This window comes from Neolamprologus multifasciatus, chromosome 18, assembly GCF_963576455.1.
Source record: "Neolamprologus multifasciatus chromosome 18, fNeoMul1.2, whole genome shotgun sequence".
Lineage (NCBI taxonomy): Eukaryota > Metazoa > Chordata > Actinopteri > Cichliformes > Cichlidae > Neolamprologus > Neolamprologus multifasciatus.
In genome coordinates, this window is record NC_140456.1 from 5,375,596 (window position 1) to 5,393,283 (window position 17,688).

Sequence of the window (17,688 nt, forward strand, 5' to 3'; positions counted from 1 at the left end):
ATGCTTTCTAATAATGGACATAATGAACGGGGTCTAGGAAAAGGTCCAAGCTCTAAAACCAGGTCTTAAATATATCCCAGAAAACATACATCCGTAAAATGACAAAAAACAAACGAACAAAAACGTGACAGTAATCGACCCCAAATAGACATAATGGTGGTAAAAAGAGATGACAAATAATCACAGCATAGCACAAAGACATGAACAGCTACCACAAGGAGACACAAAACGACCCCAGAGAGAATGGGGTAAAAAGAGATGCAAAATGAGCTAAAACTGTAAAATAAAAAAATCAAAATGTAACACAAAACAGTATCAAAAAACAACTGTAGGAAAAGATGCAAAAAGGTCATACAAAAGGATCAAAGAGAGAAAAACAACCGAAATGAGACAGCTACTACCAAAATGTGAACCATCACAACAAAAAGTTGAAAATTAAGCATGAAATTAAACTTAAAAAAAATGATTGGTAGGACCGTCCATGTTTGTTATGAAAAAATGAAACAATGAACTAAAAGGGTTTGAAAAACATGTTGGTGTGCATATTTAACACAAGCAAGAAAATGTGTTATTAAAATGTGAAAGGAAGTTTGGACGTAACGTTTCAGTGCAACAAAACTGCACGTTTGGTGCTGCAAATTGGCACAACTGTTGCACAACTGAGACAATTATCACCAGTATTTTCAAATCAGGAATATAAACACACAATAAGGTTCATTCCTGTCACCAACTTGTCTCTTTAAGATAAAATCACTCAATAGAAAAAAATATGACACCTGAGATATTTTAGTTCCGATGTGTTTATTCGGCTCCCGTGTTAATATTTCTCAAGAAGAGACTCTAAAGGAAGCATCATCATCACTTTATCCAAAGTAGAGCCACATACGAGCTGTAAGGCAAAAGGTTTCACTTTACTGATACTGAATACAAATCAGCTTCACACATGAACTACTGCAGTAACACAGTAAGACATGAACCACTACAAAGTCTCTGCCATTCAATGAGCTTCACTTCCATGAGCAAATGCTTGAGCTGAAAATTGGTATTAATATAATCACTAATCATGTAAATGGTGCCAGCAGAGTGTCCAGGTGTCAACAGTCCAGGAAAAGCAGTTTTATCTGCGATCTGTGGTGCCCGACTTCCTCTTCCCAGCCAGGAGGTGTTTGGGTTTGAGGTCAAACACGTGTCTGTCTGCCTCTCCCTTCTTGCCCTGGCGGTTCATGTCTTTCTGGGATTTCTTCATCATCTTCTTTGTCTTCTTCGCCATCTGATGAACAAACGGACAAACCCAGCGGTCAGTTTACAGAACGAGGCATTCACTTCATGCATCTATTACATTTTGAACCCCAGACTAGTTACTGCATATAATCCACTCCTTCCTGTGATTCAACTGTCACTAATGAAAGCAAAAAGACACCTTCAAAAAAAATTTAATCACACTTGATGCTTTTTAAGAGCTAAAAAATAAGAAATAAGAACAATGAAATTGTATTTTTAACCTTTATAAATAAGCTGCAACTACTAGTAAGTATAAAACTGCTGATAAATGCAGTAATTCCTGCACACGACAGTATGCAGTTTAAGTGAATCCTTGTTGGTCAGACAAAAAAAGGAATTCAAAGGTAATCAGTTATTTCGGGTTTCTGCTGGTTTACTGACAGTCGGCTCAGCCTAAACTGACCCTCTGAGATTAAACATCAGCGAGTAACATTTAAGTAACTGGATTAAAGGTAAGCTGGCAAAGACTTCAGTTATTTCAGTATTGGCCACTTTGTGATTAATTAAGTGTGAAACAACTAATGTTTACAGATCTCTGATGTGAGGTAGCTCATCCACCTTTTCAGAAACCTGAAAGACTAAGCGAGTCGATCACAGAGCAGATTTCAGTTAAAAGCTGAGCAACGCCACAGCCTCGTACCTTTGCATCTCGTAAACCTGACTGGTCTCGGGGTGGACGGGAGGCGCTCTGGCTGCGGGTTCGGGACGTCGGAGGGGCCGAAGCTTCACGCTTACGCTTCTTAGCGACGCTGCGGGAGCGTCTGGCCTGCTGCGCGTAGTGACTCTGAAAGTACACGACAGGAAACACTTAAGACACAAACATCTCCAAAGATTCACTCATCAAGAACCAGTATGAACAACAAGAACATGAGACCACATCAACACCATCAACCCCGAAGAAACACGTAGCCACGGAAACATGAATGAGTTTACAAACTCTTCAATAATGAAAATAAAACAAATGAATCTCAAAACAACCAAACTAATTAAAGAAAACATAAATAAAAGGACACATTTTTACCAAAATAAAATTAGTTCATCAAACAGATTAAATGAAAACACCCCAAAGAAACAAACGTTTCACTGTAACTATTCAAAAAAACCCTTATATTAAAACTCCAACAGTCCACAAACCAAACCCAGCAAGATTTTATCCTTTATTATTAGCAATAAACAAAATAATATAAAAACATAGCCTCATTCCACGCCACACAGTTTGACAACCTTTTGCTATTAAACCACATAGTAAAAGGTTGCCTCTTTTTTATTTGTTACCATGGGCACTAGGGATGCACCGATACCGGTATCAGGTATCGGCCTCGATGCCACATTTTCTAAAGTACTCGTACTCGTTAAAAGTCCCCCGATACCTGCCACTCACTTTTTCTCTCCATTAAGTGAGTCATCTTAGACTTGATGTTAATACCTGATGTTAATATGTTGTTAGTTTATTCAAATACTGTGCACTAAATAGCAAAGATGTTTATTAATGCCCCTTGTGTTGTCCAAAGCGGCAGAGTTTACAATAAACTGAAAACAATACTTGAGTTGCACTGTCACTGTTTACATTTTTTTTCATAATTATTTATTCTGTAATATGTTGCATACAACATGCTTTTCATTTTAAATAAATGTTCTTAATTCCAAACCAGTCCCTTGTTGTTGTTTTTTTTGTTAAATTATAGGACTAAAGCTGTTACCTGTAAATTTAAATCATGTTTTTATTAAGTACTCGGTATCGGCGAGTACTGAAATGCAAGTACTCGTACTCGTTTCCAAAAAAGTGGTATCGGTGCATCCCTAGTGGGTACCATTGTAATTATAACTTAACATCATTATCATTAATTCAGCTACGTACATCCTGTAGGCGCCGATTTAAAATCAGAACTTACATCGTCCTTGTCGTCCATGTCCAGACCGAGGTTACCCATCTCCTTCTCGAGCCGCTTCCTTTCAACCTGAACATATCAGAACAAACAGAAACATGAGCTCAGACATCAGTGTGAAACGTGGGGACCAAAGACAGTCAAAGAACTAAATGGAGTCACCAGCTTGAAGCTTGACGGAGTAACTCTGGGTAAAAAGCTCCACTAGGTGCAGCCTTCAAAATTTGTCCTGAAAGTGGTTCATTTTCCTTTTTCTTTCTTAACCCTTTAAAGCCGGTCGGAGCGGCACTCTCCGTTTTGCGCAACTACTTTTAAATCCTTGTAGCTCTGCAACCACATAAGCTAGCGCAATAATTTTTTTTGCATATGAAACCGGAGGAGTTGTACTTACATCTTATACCATCAGCTTGTCCTCGGTCACAGTTTCCTTCCACATATAGCTTTGCAAAAACTGCATAAAAAGCACTTGCAGCAACAAAAACATAATAGTCCAGAAACACGCTTTGCCGATCCGATCAGCTGTTCATAACACTTCCTAGGTCAAGCGTGAACTATCACATGTCCGCCATGTCCTGCCCGAAACCGTAAGTGACGTCATTTTCGCAGAAATGTAGTTTTTTACCATCAGGGCCTCAATGAGCCTATACTGGTGTTTTTAAAAGTTATGTTTGACTTTATGACTTTTTGTGTCGTTTCTGGGATGCTTAGGACTCATATTGCACTGCTGGAAATAGTTTATTTTGATGCATATGCTGCTTTTTTGCAAATTTGCACTATAATATTTATTTTCATTTTTCCTGCAGTGTATAAAAATTGGTGTATTTCAAAAATAAAACTATGAAGACACTCAAAATAAATTTCCTGTGGTGGGAAACTATTTTGTGCAACTTTTTTGTATTTACAGTTTTGAGGGATAAGCCTCTTAAATTTCTCTAACTAGAAATATATGTTAAAAAAACAAAAACGATTTTCAATTTTTTGTAGTTTATTGCACTTTTTTGCACTTTATGTAATTACTATGCACTTAATGCAGACAGATTATTAAAATCTGGGCTATAATGGTTGTATTGATGTATAGCAACTTGAAATGCTCCCAAAAATGGCTCCACAGCATGTAAAAATATAATATAAGCTCTGACGGACTTGGTTCTGTGGTAGGTCTTAAAGGGTTAAACCTGGCTAAATCACCATGGTAACTGATGATGAGCACATAACCTGGTTTCCATGAATGCCACGTTTCCACCGATTCTTTTTTCCACTGATGTTTTGAGTGCCGTGTCGATTACTCAGGGAATATGTTTTATACGTGCCCGTTTTAAGACACACCAGCTATAAGGACCCAGCAGCTCAACCTGTGTGTCACGCTGTCTCTACACATGTTCAGCCAACGATGTGACGTCTTTATACTTGATTCTAATCTGCAGCCAAGTCTCTTATTCTGTTGGAAGTGCAGCTAATTTTCCATGTTCGAAAAACAGGAATAGCGACCAGCAGAGGTGAGGAGATGAGTAGGAACGCATTCATAATCCTTTCACCTATTTCTCAGCACTTGATACAGTTTAAGCTCTCAGATGTTTGTTGACATCAAAGAAATTAAACACCAACAGGTATTAAAGAATAGGGGGGAATTCTGCTATGTCGGCATATATTTTCATTATGTTTGGAACAATCAATATAAAGTATTTGAAGGCAGCTGTACTTAAATTTGACCCACATCTCAACTCCAGCAGGGTGACGGTGAGTAGCTTAAACTGAACCCTGCTCACCTTGGTGGCGGTCCTGGGCATGCGAGGTCCATGCACATCCTTTTCTTTCGACTCCAGGACCTTGAGTTGCTTCTTTTCGCGGATCTGTTTGGCGAGAATGCGGATCTCTTGCATCTCCTCGTCCTCGCTCTCTTCGTCGGAATCGTACTCCCCGGCTCGCTCCTTCAGCTCCTCCTCCTTCTCCAGATCCTCCAGTTTCTGTGAGGGTCGAGAGAGAAACAAACACGCATTTAGAGGACAGAGTTTAAAGGGCAGAAACACATTTGACAAATGCCTTATTCCTCTTTTTCTTCATTAAGCCTTTCTGAGAGCATCCTGGACATAAATGCATTACATTCATGGTTCAGTTGTTATCATTAAAAGCTCAGAATAAGTTATATTTCTTTAGTTGTTCACATTATTTTCTACATTTTGGAATATCAGTGTGGTCGTAAACAACAGCACGAGTAGCTCAGAAGTAAATATAGAGGTATGCATTAGTTATAGAGATTAGTGTCCTCGTGTAGCAGAAAACAAAAGCACAGAGGAACCGTAGATGACAGTAAAATGCACTTTCACTACACAGAAATGAACCCAGTCGCTATTAATCATAAAGGATCTTGTGGTTTTCATTGTTTAACAGTTTGTGCCCTTTGTTTCTTGGCATGGCGGAAGGACCAGTTAAGGGAAGTAGGTTTCCCCAGATTAATCTGGAGGCTGCTACATTTTTAATGTGAACTTCTCCTTTGTGGAAGAACACGAACACAGCTGTAAACAGCAGGTAACCACAGCCGTTCATTTCATGCTACGCTCTAGCCTGCTCAGAGGAAGCGTTCACAGTTGGTGTCCTTGTTTGCACACAGATGTCTGCAGAATCTCAGCGACGTGAACCTTTGCAGGCCTTCGTGCACATGCAAAAGCAGACGCTCACCTTCATGATGTCGGGATCGATGAAATCTGCGATGTTGTGGCCCTCCCACACTTCAGGAATCTTATCACGCTTCTCATCCTCGTGCATTAGATCCCAGTATTCTAAAAGAAAGAACGGCAGTGAATAAATGGTCTGAAACGTCACAGCAGCAGCTCCGTTGTTAAAGGGAAGCAGTTCTTACTCTGAAGGTCCAGAATGTAGTCATCACCCAGCTCCACCTCCAGATCTCTCTCCTGTAAGAAGAACAGGAAACATTTATTTTACAAACAGCTGCACAGAGAGAATTAAACTCAGCAGAGGAAGAAAAACTCATATTATTACTCATTTTTTTGCTATTTAGAGTCAAAGAAAGATTATTGTCTCCGGGTTCTGTAAAATAAGATAAATATACAATGAAATTAAATTAAAGTAAAGAGTAGGGATGGGTACCGGTATCCGGTGCCATGATGGCACCGGTTCTGACATAAACGGTAGTAACCAGACCGAAAAGCAGCGCACATTTCGGTGCTTTTTTTTCCTGAGCTGTGATACACTTTAGATTCTAGCCAATCATTTTACGTTTCCGAGGATAGTAGGCGGGTCCAGGTACGTATGTTCTTTTAGAGCAGAGCTACAGATTAAAAATGCCCAAGGCGAAGCGGTCAAAAGTCTGGCTGTACTTCACAGCAAAAGATGCAAACTCAGCAGCTGCAACAAGTGCTTTAAGGTGATACTGTGATGCTGTCAAAGGAGGTAACACCTCAAATCCGATGAAACACCTGGCGACGCATAGCGGTTTTTTTAAAAGCCGAGAAATGCGCCGTATTTGATAGCTTGCTGCGAGACCTCACACCGAGCACATCTACTGCGGGTGTGGTGCCTGTTATCGACCCGGAGTTAGCAACATCCCCCAAAAACCTGAAGAGGAGAGTCCTGGCCCCTAGCCCTGCCAGTGTAGCAGCAATGATGAGGATGATGATGCAGCAGCAGCCGTTCTTCTCTGCGTGAGTAGCTTAATGTTGTTCGTGTATAATTTACGTTGAGTAGGCTAACCACGTTATTACATTAATGCAGGTAAGGTGAACTAGCAAACACCATCATAGCTACATGCGGCTGTCTTCTTGTTTGATGGCAGATACTCCCTTCACCCTGGCCAAAAAGACTAAAATGACCAAAGAAAAAGTGGAAAACAGTTAAACATGAGAGGTTTTTGGACAAAGTTTATGTTTTTTCCATTGTTTAAGCTGCTTCCAGCCAAGAGTGATACCATATATGCCCTATAGCTGCAGAAAAGGCTAACATTGTTATCTTTTTACAAAAAAACAGCTGAACATGAGAGGTTTTTGGACAAAGTTTGTGTTCTCCATTCTTTAAGCACCGGCACCGTTTCAAAAGTACCGGTTTGGCACCGGTATCGGATAAAACCTAAACGATACCCATCCCTAGTAAAGAGCTTAAGTAAATGCTTGCCGTCTCTTTTGCTATAAGCCTGAAGTTCCCACCACACCTACCAGTTTGCGTTTGGGTGCGTCCACCTCCATCGCTTTCCTGCGCATCATGGCTCCCTCTGGGATGAACGGAGGCCTCTCCTGAAAACATGAACAGATTTAACCTTTAACAAATGTAAGAAAAAAAAAAACAAAAGTCTCGCGTTAAACAGCTTTAAACTGTTTAAGAGTGCCATTCAAGAGCTGATTGACTGACCTTCTCGTCCCTCTTGGCGGGCATGGCCAGGTGCAGCCGGTTGAGAACATCGTGGACCTTCTTGCCCTTCATCTTGGTGTTGACGCGATGAGCGAGGAGCTGGTCGCACGCCTGAAAGAAAGATGGCAGCCACGGTGAGATCAAATACTTGACACGGCTACATACTTGAGTCGGCTGTTTCTCACCTCGGTTTTAACCTGCATGACGCCCTCCTCTGTCAGGGTGCTGGTCTCGATGACAGGGATTCCCTCTGCAGACAGGTCTGCAAAGATTTTCTGACAACAAAGAGGACATTTAACATATTAAGCAAATTCTTAAACACATCCTACACATTCCTGTCTTTGAGATGTGTAACCTGTAAACCACCCACCTGGTTCTCCTCAGACAGCTCGCTGATCTTCTTCACGTCACATTTGTTTGCCACAATGATGAGAGGCTGCGGTACAAAAACAATCACCAACAGTGTGAGCGCTAAAAATCTTTTAAAGTCAATTAAACCTGAAAACCAAAGTCCCACCTGACCCCCTCAAGATCAGATGTTCTTTTTTCTATAGTAACTTTTGCATATTTGAGCCATGACAAATTTTTAATTTGAATCTAGGAAATGTTTCAGAGCTAGATGTCCTCAAAGTAAATAAGGGTAGGTCAAATTTGGCACTTTTAAAATATGTGGTATTTTTTTCCAGCATAAGTACAGGAGCTGTCCTAGGTTCAAAAACATGTTTAAACAACCAACATTTTTGTAAATCCACCCAAAGTGTCTCTTAGCAAAGTCTCGCTTCACTCCCTTTACAACTTGGGGCAGTTTTCTTGTGGCATACGACGGCACAGGCTTTTACACACTTCACTAAACACAATCAGGAGACGGACGCTTGTGTTTACGGCTGGATCGCACTCAGACTGATCCTTAAACTCTCCCTATTCAAGAGGAAAAACTTGTCTACACCAATAATATTTCTCCATTTCACCACCATCTTCGTAGGTGCTAATATGAACTGAGCGACCCATCCAGGCTGTAACCCTGTGAAGAGCTTTCACATGCCATCCCAAACATGTGATGTCACTAGGGCTGCCACGATTGGTCAACTAGTCACGATTACGTCGACTATTAAAATTGTCGACGACTGATTTAATAGTCGACGTGTCGTTTGAAGCTTTGTAAGATACCAAAAGACGCAGGAATAAGTAGTAGGATTTAAGAGTGTAATAACGGACTGAAACAGAAGATGGCAGCACTGCATGTACAATGATGCCAGCTGCCGTTAAACCCCGAAGAAGAAGAAGCTCTGTCCCAGAATTCATAGCGCAGCCCAGCTCAGTTGTCAACAATGGCGGCAGCTAGTTAGTTTTAATATTACTCTTATTATTCTTTCTGGGTCACAAAATAAACTTTTAACATATTTTCAGGCGAGAATGTAGCTGTGTAAACCTCAAATATCTGCTCAGTTTATCAAGACACCACATATTTTCAAAAGCGCGCCGACGTTTTCAGAGATGTCTGTTACCCACTAGCTCGATAGCTAGCCGGGGGCTAGGCTAACTAGAGCCGCTGAGAACACCGGACTCCCGGCAAATCGTTTTCAAACCCACCGCCGTCTTTCGCTACTCAGGTTAAACATATATAAGTCACTTAGATAACTTCAAAATGTTATTGTTTGGCTTTTTTTAGTATTTTATTTGTTCCTGAGTAAATCGGTTTGGCTGAGATTAAAGTTATAGTTTTTACACAGCTGAATAAACATCAAGCAGACAGCTGATTATCAGAAGTGTGAGATGCTCGAGAATTTACTCCGGTGTCCTGTTATATTTTAGATAGCAAGGAGTTTATTAAACTTCACCAAAACAATCTGCAAATTTCATTAAAATTTCATAAACTATCATCTTGTCTTTATTGTTAGTTAGCACATACCTTAAACACTTAAAGCTGTAAGCTAATGATAGTTATATAAGAGCAGATGCTGCTGGTGCAATAAGCTGTACGTTTTACATCCAATGGATGATGATCTGATTAGTCGACTAATCGCAAAAATAATCGGCGACTAGTCGACTATCAAAATAATCGTTTGTGGCAGCCCTAGATGTCACACTCTAAAGTTTACCCAAAATACAATTCATCTAAGTTCTAATTTAAAATATTGTTGCTCACCTTTAAAATTATAAATAATTTAGCCCCTCGTTATCTTGTCGATCTTCTTAGTCTATATGTCCCTGGGCGAGCCCTCAGGTCTTCAGCCCAATTACTCCTGGCCTAGATCTAGACTTAAATCTAGGGGTGACCGTGCTTTTGCCCTGGTTGCACCGAATCTGTGGAACAACCTTCCTATCGCTATCCGTGCGTCAGACTCCGTTTTATCTTTTAAATCCCATTTATTCAACATAGCTTTTCCATCTAGTTAGCGTCCCTGTTTTATATTTGGTTCAATTTCTTATTTATGTACTTTATCTTTTAGCTATATCTGTTCTTAGTAACTTTGTTCTTATATTCCCTTTTATTGCTGTATAATTAGTGCCCTTAACCTGATGACATATGTGGTACTTTGTTAATAGTCTTTTATTTATTGTCTTAATTTTCCTGTTTTTATTGCAAAGCACTTTGGTGTACCGCTGGTCTTTTAAATGTGCTATACAAATAAAGTTGTATTGTATTGTAAGTTTTTATCTGATGATTATTAGAAATCAGATTTTTTTTTTTTAATTTTAAAATAGTGTGTAAAATTGATTTGGTTGCAGTTTTTAAAACAGCTTAAATCTCTTTTTTTTCAGCCCTGAAAGTGAAGTCATCAACAATGATCATGTGAATTAGGAGACACAAATATTAGACCCATCCCTGCTTACTAACTCGTAAAATATTCATAGTATGACGGACATTTTTTGTAGAGTTCTTGTAGATAACGAATCAGCTGATTTTGAGGGGGTCCAGTGGGTGAATTTTCAGGGACTGACTCATCTACAGAGCAGTTATGATATGCTGCCGTCTGACCTTGTTGGCGAACAGGGGTCGGATGCTGTTGAAGAGCTCCAGCTGCTCCTGCAGGGTGTGACCGCACTGCTCAGAAACATCCATGACGTAAAGAACCGCCGCCCTGAGGTGAGCCAGAGCCGTGATGGCTTGCATCTCGATGGTGTTCCTCTCCTCCAGAGGGTGGTCAAGGATCCCGGGGGTATCCACCACCTACACACAAACACACAGTTAGCATGTGAATAACAACAGGAGGTGGTAGCTTACTAAAATGGTCTTAGGTCAGCCTGTCTCACCTTTAGGAGAAAACAGCTCCCGCTCCTCCTTTAGAGTGAGGGGAAAGCACCTATGCTAGATTTATCAGGATGCATTTCAAGATGTTTAGTTTGAGCTTAAGTGAACTCCGTTAGGAAAACTGCTTTTAAACCTGAGACAAAACACTGTGGCTGTTTTTATTTTCCTCAAAATCCAAGCAAAAAATGAGAAACTCCTGAAGTCCTGAATGCTCTTCCTGCAGGAGTCACATTTATTTTCACAAGATTCCCAAAACGATAACCTAAAACAGATAAAACTAAATGCTGATTTCTACCATGTTTATTTTTCCTGGGATTGTGTGGTCTCGTGAAGTTGTCCAGACTCTCAGCCAACTTTAAGCACATACATAGTATCATTTAGTTCAGGCAGATCTCAGCAATAATGATCAGAAGGCTAATAAAAGACAAACAGCTTTCATATAAATTAAACATAAACAGGAAGAATTTCAGCAGATAAAGAGTTAAGATCACCAATCACATGTTTAGTTAGAATATCAGTACAAAAGCTGCTCTGTTCTGCCCCAGCGTTGCTTATGAGGGGCAGCCTATCAGATGACAGCTGGCTTAAAGGAAGGGAAAGCAGGGTAAAGTGGCTTGTTTCAGTGAGTGGATGAACTCAACCATGCAAAGCCATTCAAAGTGAGTCCAAGAAAACAATGTGTAGTTTGAAACGAGTGCAAAGCTTTCCTTTTAAACCTCATTTTCACATGCTTTACGTCCACTGTCCTGGAGTTCATTTTTACCAATGAGATGATAACCACAGTAAAACTCAGGCGAGCAGGATCATCTCACCTGCCAGCGGAGGTATCTGTAGTCCATGTGACCCACAAACAGAGACTTGGTGGTAAAAGCGTACGGCTGGACGTCAACATCAGCTCTGGTCACCTGACAAGGAAGAAACCAGTTACACTGTTAGCTACACTGAAAGCAGGAAGATGGAGGCGACTGTTAGTGAGTGCAATCTCTGTTCAGTACAAACAGAAACAGAAACATTAGATTATAATAATTTAGGATTAGGATTCAACTTGTCATTACACAATACAGTCTGAGTCTAATCAGAAGTGCAAGCGCAGTAAGTGCGATAATTTAAGGGTTTAATCAGAATCTTGCTCGTAAAGTTGGCTCAGAGTGGAAATCAATAATCGTGATAAATGTGTCTGGGATTTACCTTGTTGATGAAACTGGACTTGCCCACGTTGGGGTAACCGCACAGAAGCAGGGTCCTCGTGTTTGGGTCGATGCTTGGCAAACGGGACAGATGCTGACGCACTGAAAGACGAGTAAGGGTTACGTACAGAAGAAACAGACTGAACTGCTCAAACTTTTCAGCTAAAAGGAAAAGTACGATTTTGGACGGACTCAGCTTCTCAATCACAGCCTAAACTCTCCTCACCTTGCTCCAGGTACTCCAGGCTGGATTTCTGCCGTTTCAGGATGGTGCACATACGCCCGAGAGCAGCTCGCTTCAGCTGCTTACACCGATAGAGAGAGTCTCCATACTTCATCAGGCGCACGTAGTCTTTGGCAACACTGAAAGAACAAAAGATGCCTCTTCACTACTTTGTTATAGGAGAGTAAGTCTAGACGGGCGTTGGGGTCGTTACTCAGATAAGTAATGTAGTACAAGTAGGGCTGGGCGATATGGCCTAAAATTCATATTGCGATATAATTTGAAGCATGTGCGGTAACGATATATATCACGATATATTCTTTTCTTCTGTATAACGTATTTTCCACACTATAAGGCACACTTAAAATCCTTTAATTTTCTCAAAAATCGACAGTGTGCCTTATGTATGAATTCTGGTTGTGCTTACTGACCTCGAACCGATTTTGGCTGCAGAAATCTGTTAAAAAATGTTTTAGTACAACTTTGGTAAGCCGCACTGCTTGATGGATTGTCAGAGCATTACGGCTGCCGTAGTGACGAGCTTCACGGAGTAATCTGGGTCCAAAACTCCGTCCGCTTCCGGTCCCAAAGTCAAAGGAACACTGAAAGTTAAAAACGGTCTAAATTCTTTTCTCTTTAATTAAATCATCAGCGTTGCTGCTTTACCAGGTGTAACAATTAAGTTTAACATCCATGGAAACAGAATTTATTAAATTTTAACGGAGTTAGAAGTTAACAGGAAGTTAGCTCGCTAGTTTCCACCTAAACATGTTGTGCTACGTGATTGCTAGCGACACAGCTATGTTAGCATAACATTAGCACAGTGAAGCTAAAGGATGAACGCCAGCTTTTTTCCACTCATTAAAAGTTAACGTGAGGGATTCTGGTGGTCAGAGACAAATGCAATCGCATAGCAGGATGCTATACACGGGCCAAACTTCAGTCAGGAGAACAACTGAGATCATTCATCCACAATACAAGGTTAGTTATTAATATACTGCAACAACACGGGACTAGAACAGCTGCGAGAGAATTCAACATTAATGAATCAATGTTATGGAAGTGGAGGAAGCGCAGTTTTTGGCTTTCCCCATATTTCAAAAGTGCTTCATCTCTTTGCTATGACTGTCGCCCGCCATAATTTGCAGATGTTAATGGTTTTAGCCGCTGCGATGCTTTCGACCAAAACAGACGCAGCTTGATGACATCATCAACATGCGCTATCGCGATAGAGCGATATAGTCAAAATCTCTATTGTTGGCCAAATTTATATCGGACACACAGGAGACGTGTGTGATCATTTTACAGTTTTAATTTTAACACTAAGCTGACAACAAAGTTGAAAACCAGCCCAAACAGAGGCACTTAACAGCGATCAACACATTCGACAGTAGAAATATGTACAGGTAGAAATGGAGGCATCAAAGGCATCAAAGACGTGAAGTCCTACTGCTACACTGCAGGTCTGATTACGCTCAGCTTCAGGTTCTTCACGTTGTGTTTGCATGCTGTCTTGCAGATGCTTGCAAGGACCTGACATCCTGTTAGCAGCGGCAGACAGTTTCTTATGTTTGCACTCTACCATCATCCTCTTGTTCTTTGTGCAATAACAAAGAAATAATGTTCATAAGTCAGAGCTCTAGACCACACCATCATTTCAGGAAGAAAAATACTGGCAACTGCCAATGCTTACATGTGATTACAGTAACACACTGATGTAACTAGGGCTGCACAATTAATCTACTGTAAATGCAAGCACTGCCAATAGAACGCAAAGCAAAAGCAAATCAAGCGCTCCATAAATCAGTGCCTGTTCCTGCAGGAGCCAATCACAGTTTCTGAAGGTGTAATCTAAATGCATGAAGGCCAAGAAAAACAATGCAGTGGCTGCTAAACTGAATCGTCTAATGAAACCCAGACATTTACAAAAACAGGCCTATTTAGCGCATCAGCATACCCACCAAGCTCACATAGATGCACTGAAACCAGACTCTCATTCTGAAGGTAATACATCAATAAATACACTGAGTAACAAAGGCTTTAAGAAAATGGACAAACAATATCTTATCACCTCGCACAAATATTTTTCCAAGGTTCCAAAATATGCACTGTATGCAAACACCACAGAAGATGTCAAAGCTTTACATCCATCAGTGAATAGAGTGTAAAGGTTTTGATTCAGATTTGTACATCAGGAGGAACAAAGCACAGCATGGATCTGAAAGCAGTGTTCACAGCACAACAATAACCAGCATTGATTTTAGATAAACTTACTTGTCAATCAGATTCTTGGCAATGTTTAACTGTCCTAAGGCCAACTTGTAATGATCTTTGTCATACAAGACGTTCATTAGATCAGCATAGAAAGGGTGGATGTCCTGAGGAGATGGAAAACATCACGTAACATTAAGCATCATACGAGTTTGACCAGATATTTAAATGAAATTAAATTTTCTTTTCTTACGTCGAGCTTGGGGAAGTCGGCGAGGATCTGCGTGAGGCGATCATGGTAGTTCTGCTGGGTGAACTTCACCTTTCGCATGTAAAAGTGTCGGATACGGTGAATCTGGTAATGTTTGTGTACCACCGTGGGCGTCTTCCTTTGGGTTTTGGATAAAGTGACATCGATGAAATCCTGCACAGATTTAAACAGGGTAAAGGTCAGCCACGGATCACCACAAAACAAACAATTCATTATAACATCATCTGAAAAAGTGATTTTATTTTTGGCCTCTACTGTCGTTAATTATTTGGCTATTTGAGGTTATATTTATCAATACATGAATAGTTACATTACGTACAAGAAAATTCCATTTCCCTGTAATTCAGTCCATTAAACCTCATATAATCGGTTTTCCTAGAATCCAGCCAGACCTCCCTGAGAAACCAATCAGTTTAATGTTTACTCGGCTACCGGCCAAATCAGGCAGCTTATAACACAATTTTATATGACGCTTAACACGAATTATAGTGTTTTTTAAAGTTCGGCATACAAGTTATATTAAAAAACTGTTTGAGGAAAGAAGGCAGAGTCTTTCATGACTTTCTTCTCATAGTAGGCCGCCACAACGTGGTGTTTAAAAGGACTGACACCACCGCAGCCATACGAGAGTCATTAGGCCTGTTTTCATGAGGTGATGAAAGTATCTTATACCTGCCGAAGTGAGCAACAGTGTCTCTGCTCACAGGAAACAGAAACAAACAGCCTTAAACTTATACAGAGGTAAGAACACATACGTAAACCTCCAGATTTGTGAACGCAGTTCTGAAAGCGAAAATCAGAGCTACCACCGGCTAAGACAGACTTTTACTGGCTGTTTATTCACATATAATGACATGTTAGACTCAGTGTAGCAGTTTTCTGCCTGAAGTCTGCTTTTCTTAAACATGCTGCTCTCTCTTCAGCCCAGTAAGGCACGTGTTTTCTTTTCCACCATCTTTTATCTCCTGCCATCTCCCACAGCGAGCCGGACCGAACCTCAGCCGCTTTAAAACGCGATGTTAGCAAAAGGTAAAACTTACCTTGGCGGTGGGAACCACCATAATCTTCTTGAAATTATAAAGTGCCATTTTGTCGGGACACGTTGTAGTCCGCTGACGGCACGGGGAAAGAAAGCCTGGAGTTCCGCTACAGCCGGAAAAGACTCAGAAAACAGTTTGTGTGTGTGTTTTTTGGACACCGCCCCCTGGCGTCCGGACACAGACACAACAAAAATAGACACAACCACAAGAAATCCAAATCATCAAAAACAAAAATACTGGTTGTATTGAATCATTTAGATTTATTCAAGAGACTCAAAAGCTTAACAGCTTTTTTCAATAACATTTTATCTTATCTGTCTGTGTGAGTATGAGATACATAAAAACAACTTAAATGTACACATGCATATTTAGGTACTATTCATTTATATGTGAGTGTATTTATTTACATGCATATTATTACTTCACAATGTAGTTTTTACAGTGACAAGAAATACATTTATTCATTCATTTAGTGTTGCTATTTACATAAGCAGGGTTTTTTTTAGAATATTAAAAATGAAAGACTTTTTTTTTAGATTTTCTAAATTATTATTAAACAAAAAATCATACATTGAGATTGATTTACACCCACTGATTCCACCATATGTCCTACACAAAGGAAGGAGAGTTGAGTTTTTTTTTATTTCCTGTCTGTAAAAACAGGTCTGAAAGTAACTTTGCGGCTAGGTAGGTATTTATTAAAATGGGAATCTCATTAGGTTTGTTTGCTGTTTGCTCATTACGTCCGAAAAATTACAGTGACCTATTTTATCAACTGATTTAATTTTTATGTCATTGATACATTTTATGTCAGTGATGCAGTTAATGACATATATGTGGGGGGGTTTTCTTTTACTAAATTCCGTTTTATTTTGTTTTGCTTAGTCTGAAATATTTTCATTTTTTATTATTTGAATTCATAGTATTTTCTTTGTATTGTCATTTTTATTATTTCAGATTACCTTTTATCCGACTGAGATATTTGTTTTGTCATGGCAATCTACTTTTTAAAATATTTTTGTTATGTATTTAATTAGGTTTTAATTAATTGTTTTATTTTTTCATTTTTATTATTATTACAACTTCTTTGCTTCTTTGGATTTATTTATTAATTATTCGTTGAATTGGATAAACTTCGGCTATTATTAATACTTCAAGTTGCCAGAAAGTGTCTAATTTTCATTTTAATTAAAGGTTGTGTTATTTGTATTATTTTATAATAAGCAGAAAACTTTTTATAGCATTGTAATTTGGAGTTGGTGACATTTTAATAAAACAATATTTAATAATAAATAATAATTATTTATCATTCACATATGTACGTGTGTGTGTGTGTGTGTGCTTTGACAGCACTGACTCTAGTTTGAAAAACATTCTTGTTGTGATCCGCGCGGAGCGACAAGCAGCCAATCAGCAGACAAGAATAGCCCGTGACCCCGCCCACTCTCCCTGATCACGAGTGGATCCGCGTGCACCCATGGGCAGTGTGGACCAATCAGGACGACCTGCTGCGAGCGCGAGCGAGGAAGAGTAAAAAGAGGGGGGAGGAGGGGCGGGGGCTGGAGCCCTGTGTGACAGCTCTAGGCGCAGAGATAGAAAAACACGCGAAGAGGTATCACTCCGCTGACGGAGAGCGGCTCGTGTTTACATCCGCCTCGATCCTCTGGCTCTGCTCCTCCGGCCTCGGTGAGAACTGAGACTTTAGCGCAAGCTCGGTATCCGCTAACTCAACACCAGAACAAAAAAAGACAAAACAGGACAACATTTTTTCCTTAGCAATTAAAGAATTTTCCCTCAGTGTCAGCTTTCCTCCTGCACTGATGATGAAATATAGCCCTGTGAGAAAGTCTTTCTTTATATTTTGCTTAAAAATGCAAAATAGGTGCAGCATTTTACTGAAACACGGCAGCTCACGTGGAAATATGGAACATAAGGTAAAAACAGAGTTTGTACAATTCTTTAGAGCTTGAAGGTCAA

The 17,688-nt window shown here is 40.0% G+C and overlaps 1 protein-coding gene across 1 annotated transcript; it reads right to left on the minus strand.

Annotated features, from left to right (window-relative positions):
- Positions 1–784: 784 nt before the first annotated feature.
- Positions 785–15,848, minus strand: gtpbp4 (GTP binding protein 4). Its single transcript, XM_085140692.1, has 17 exons — positions 15,712–15,848; positions 14,654–14,824; positions 14,464–14,567; positions 12,193–12,329; positions 11,968–12,068; positions 11,592–11,684; positions 10,507–10,698; positions 7,897–7,962; positions 7,712–7,801; positions 7,527–7,637; positions 7,334–7,411; positions 6,025–6,076; positions 5,844–5,944; positions 4,934–5,131; positions 3,174–3,239; positions 1,922–2,065; positions 785–1,270 (listed from the first exon to the last, which is right to left on the minus strand). Exons 1-17 carry the CDS (start codon positions 15,757–15,759, stop codon positions 1,118–1,120), a joined length of 1,905 nt encoding a protein of 634 aa, XP_084996818.1. The 5' UTR covers positions 15,760–15,848; the 3' UTR covers positions 785–1,117.
- Positions 15,849–17,688: the final 1,840 nt, after the last annotated feature.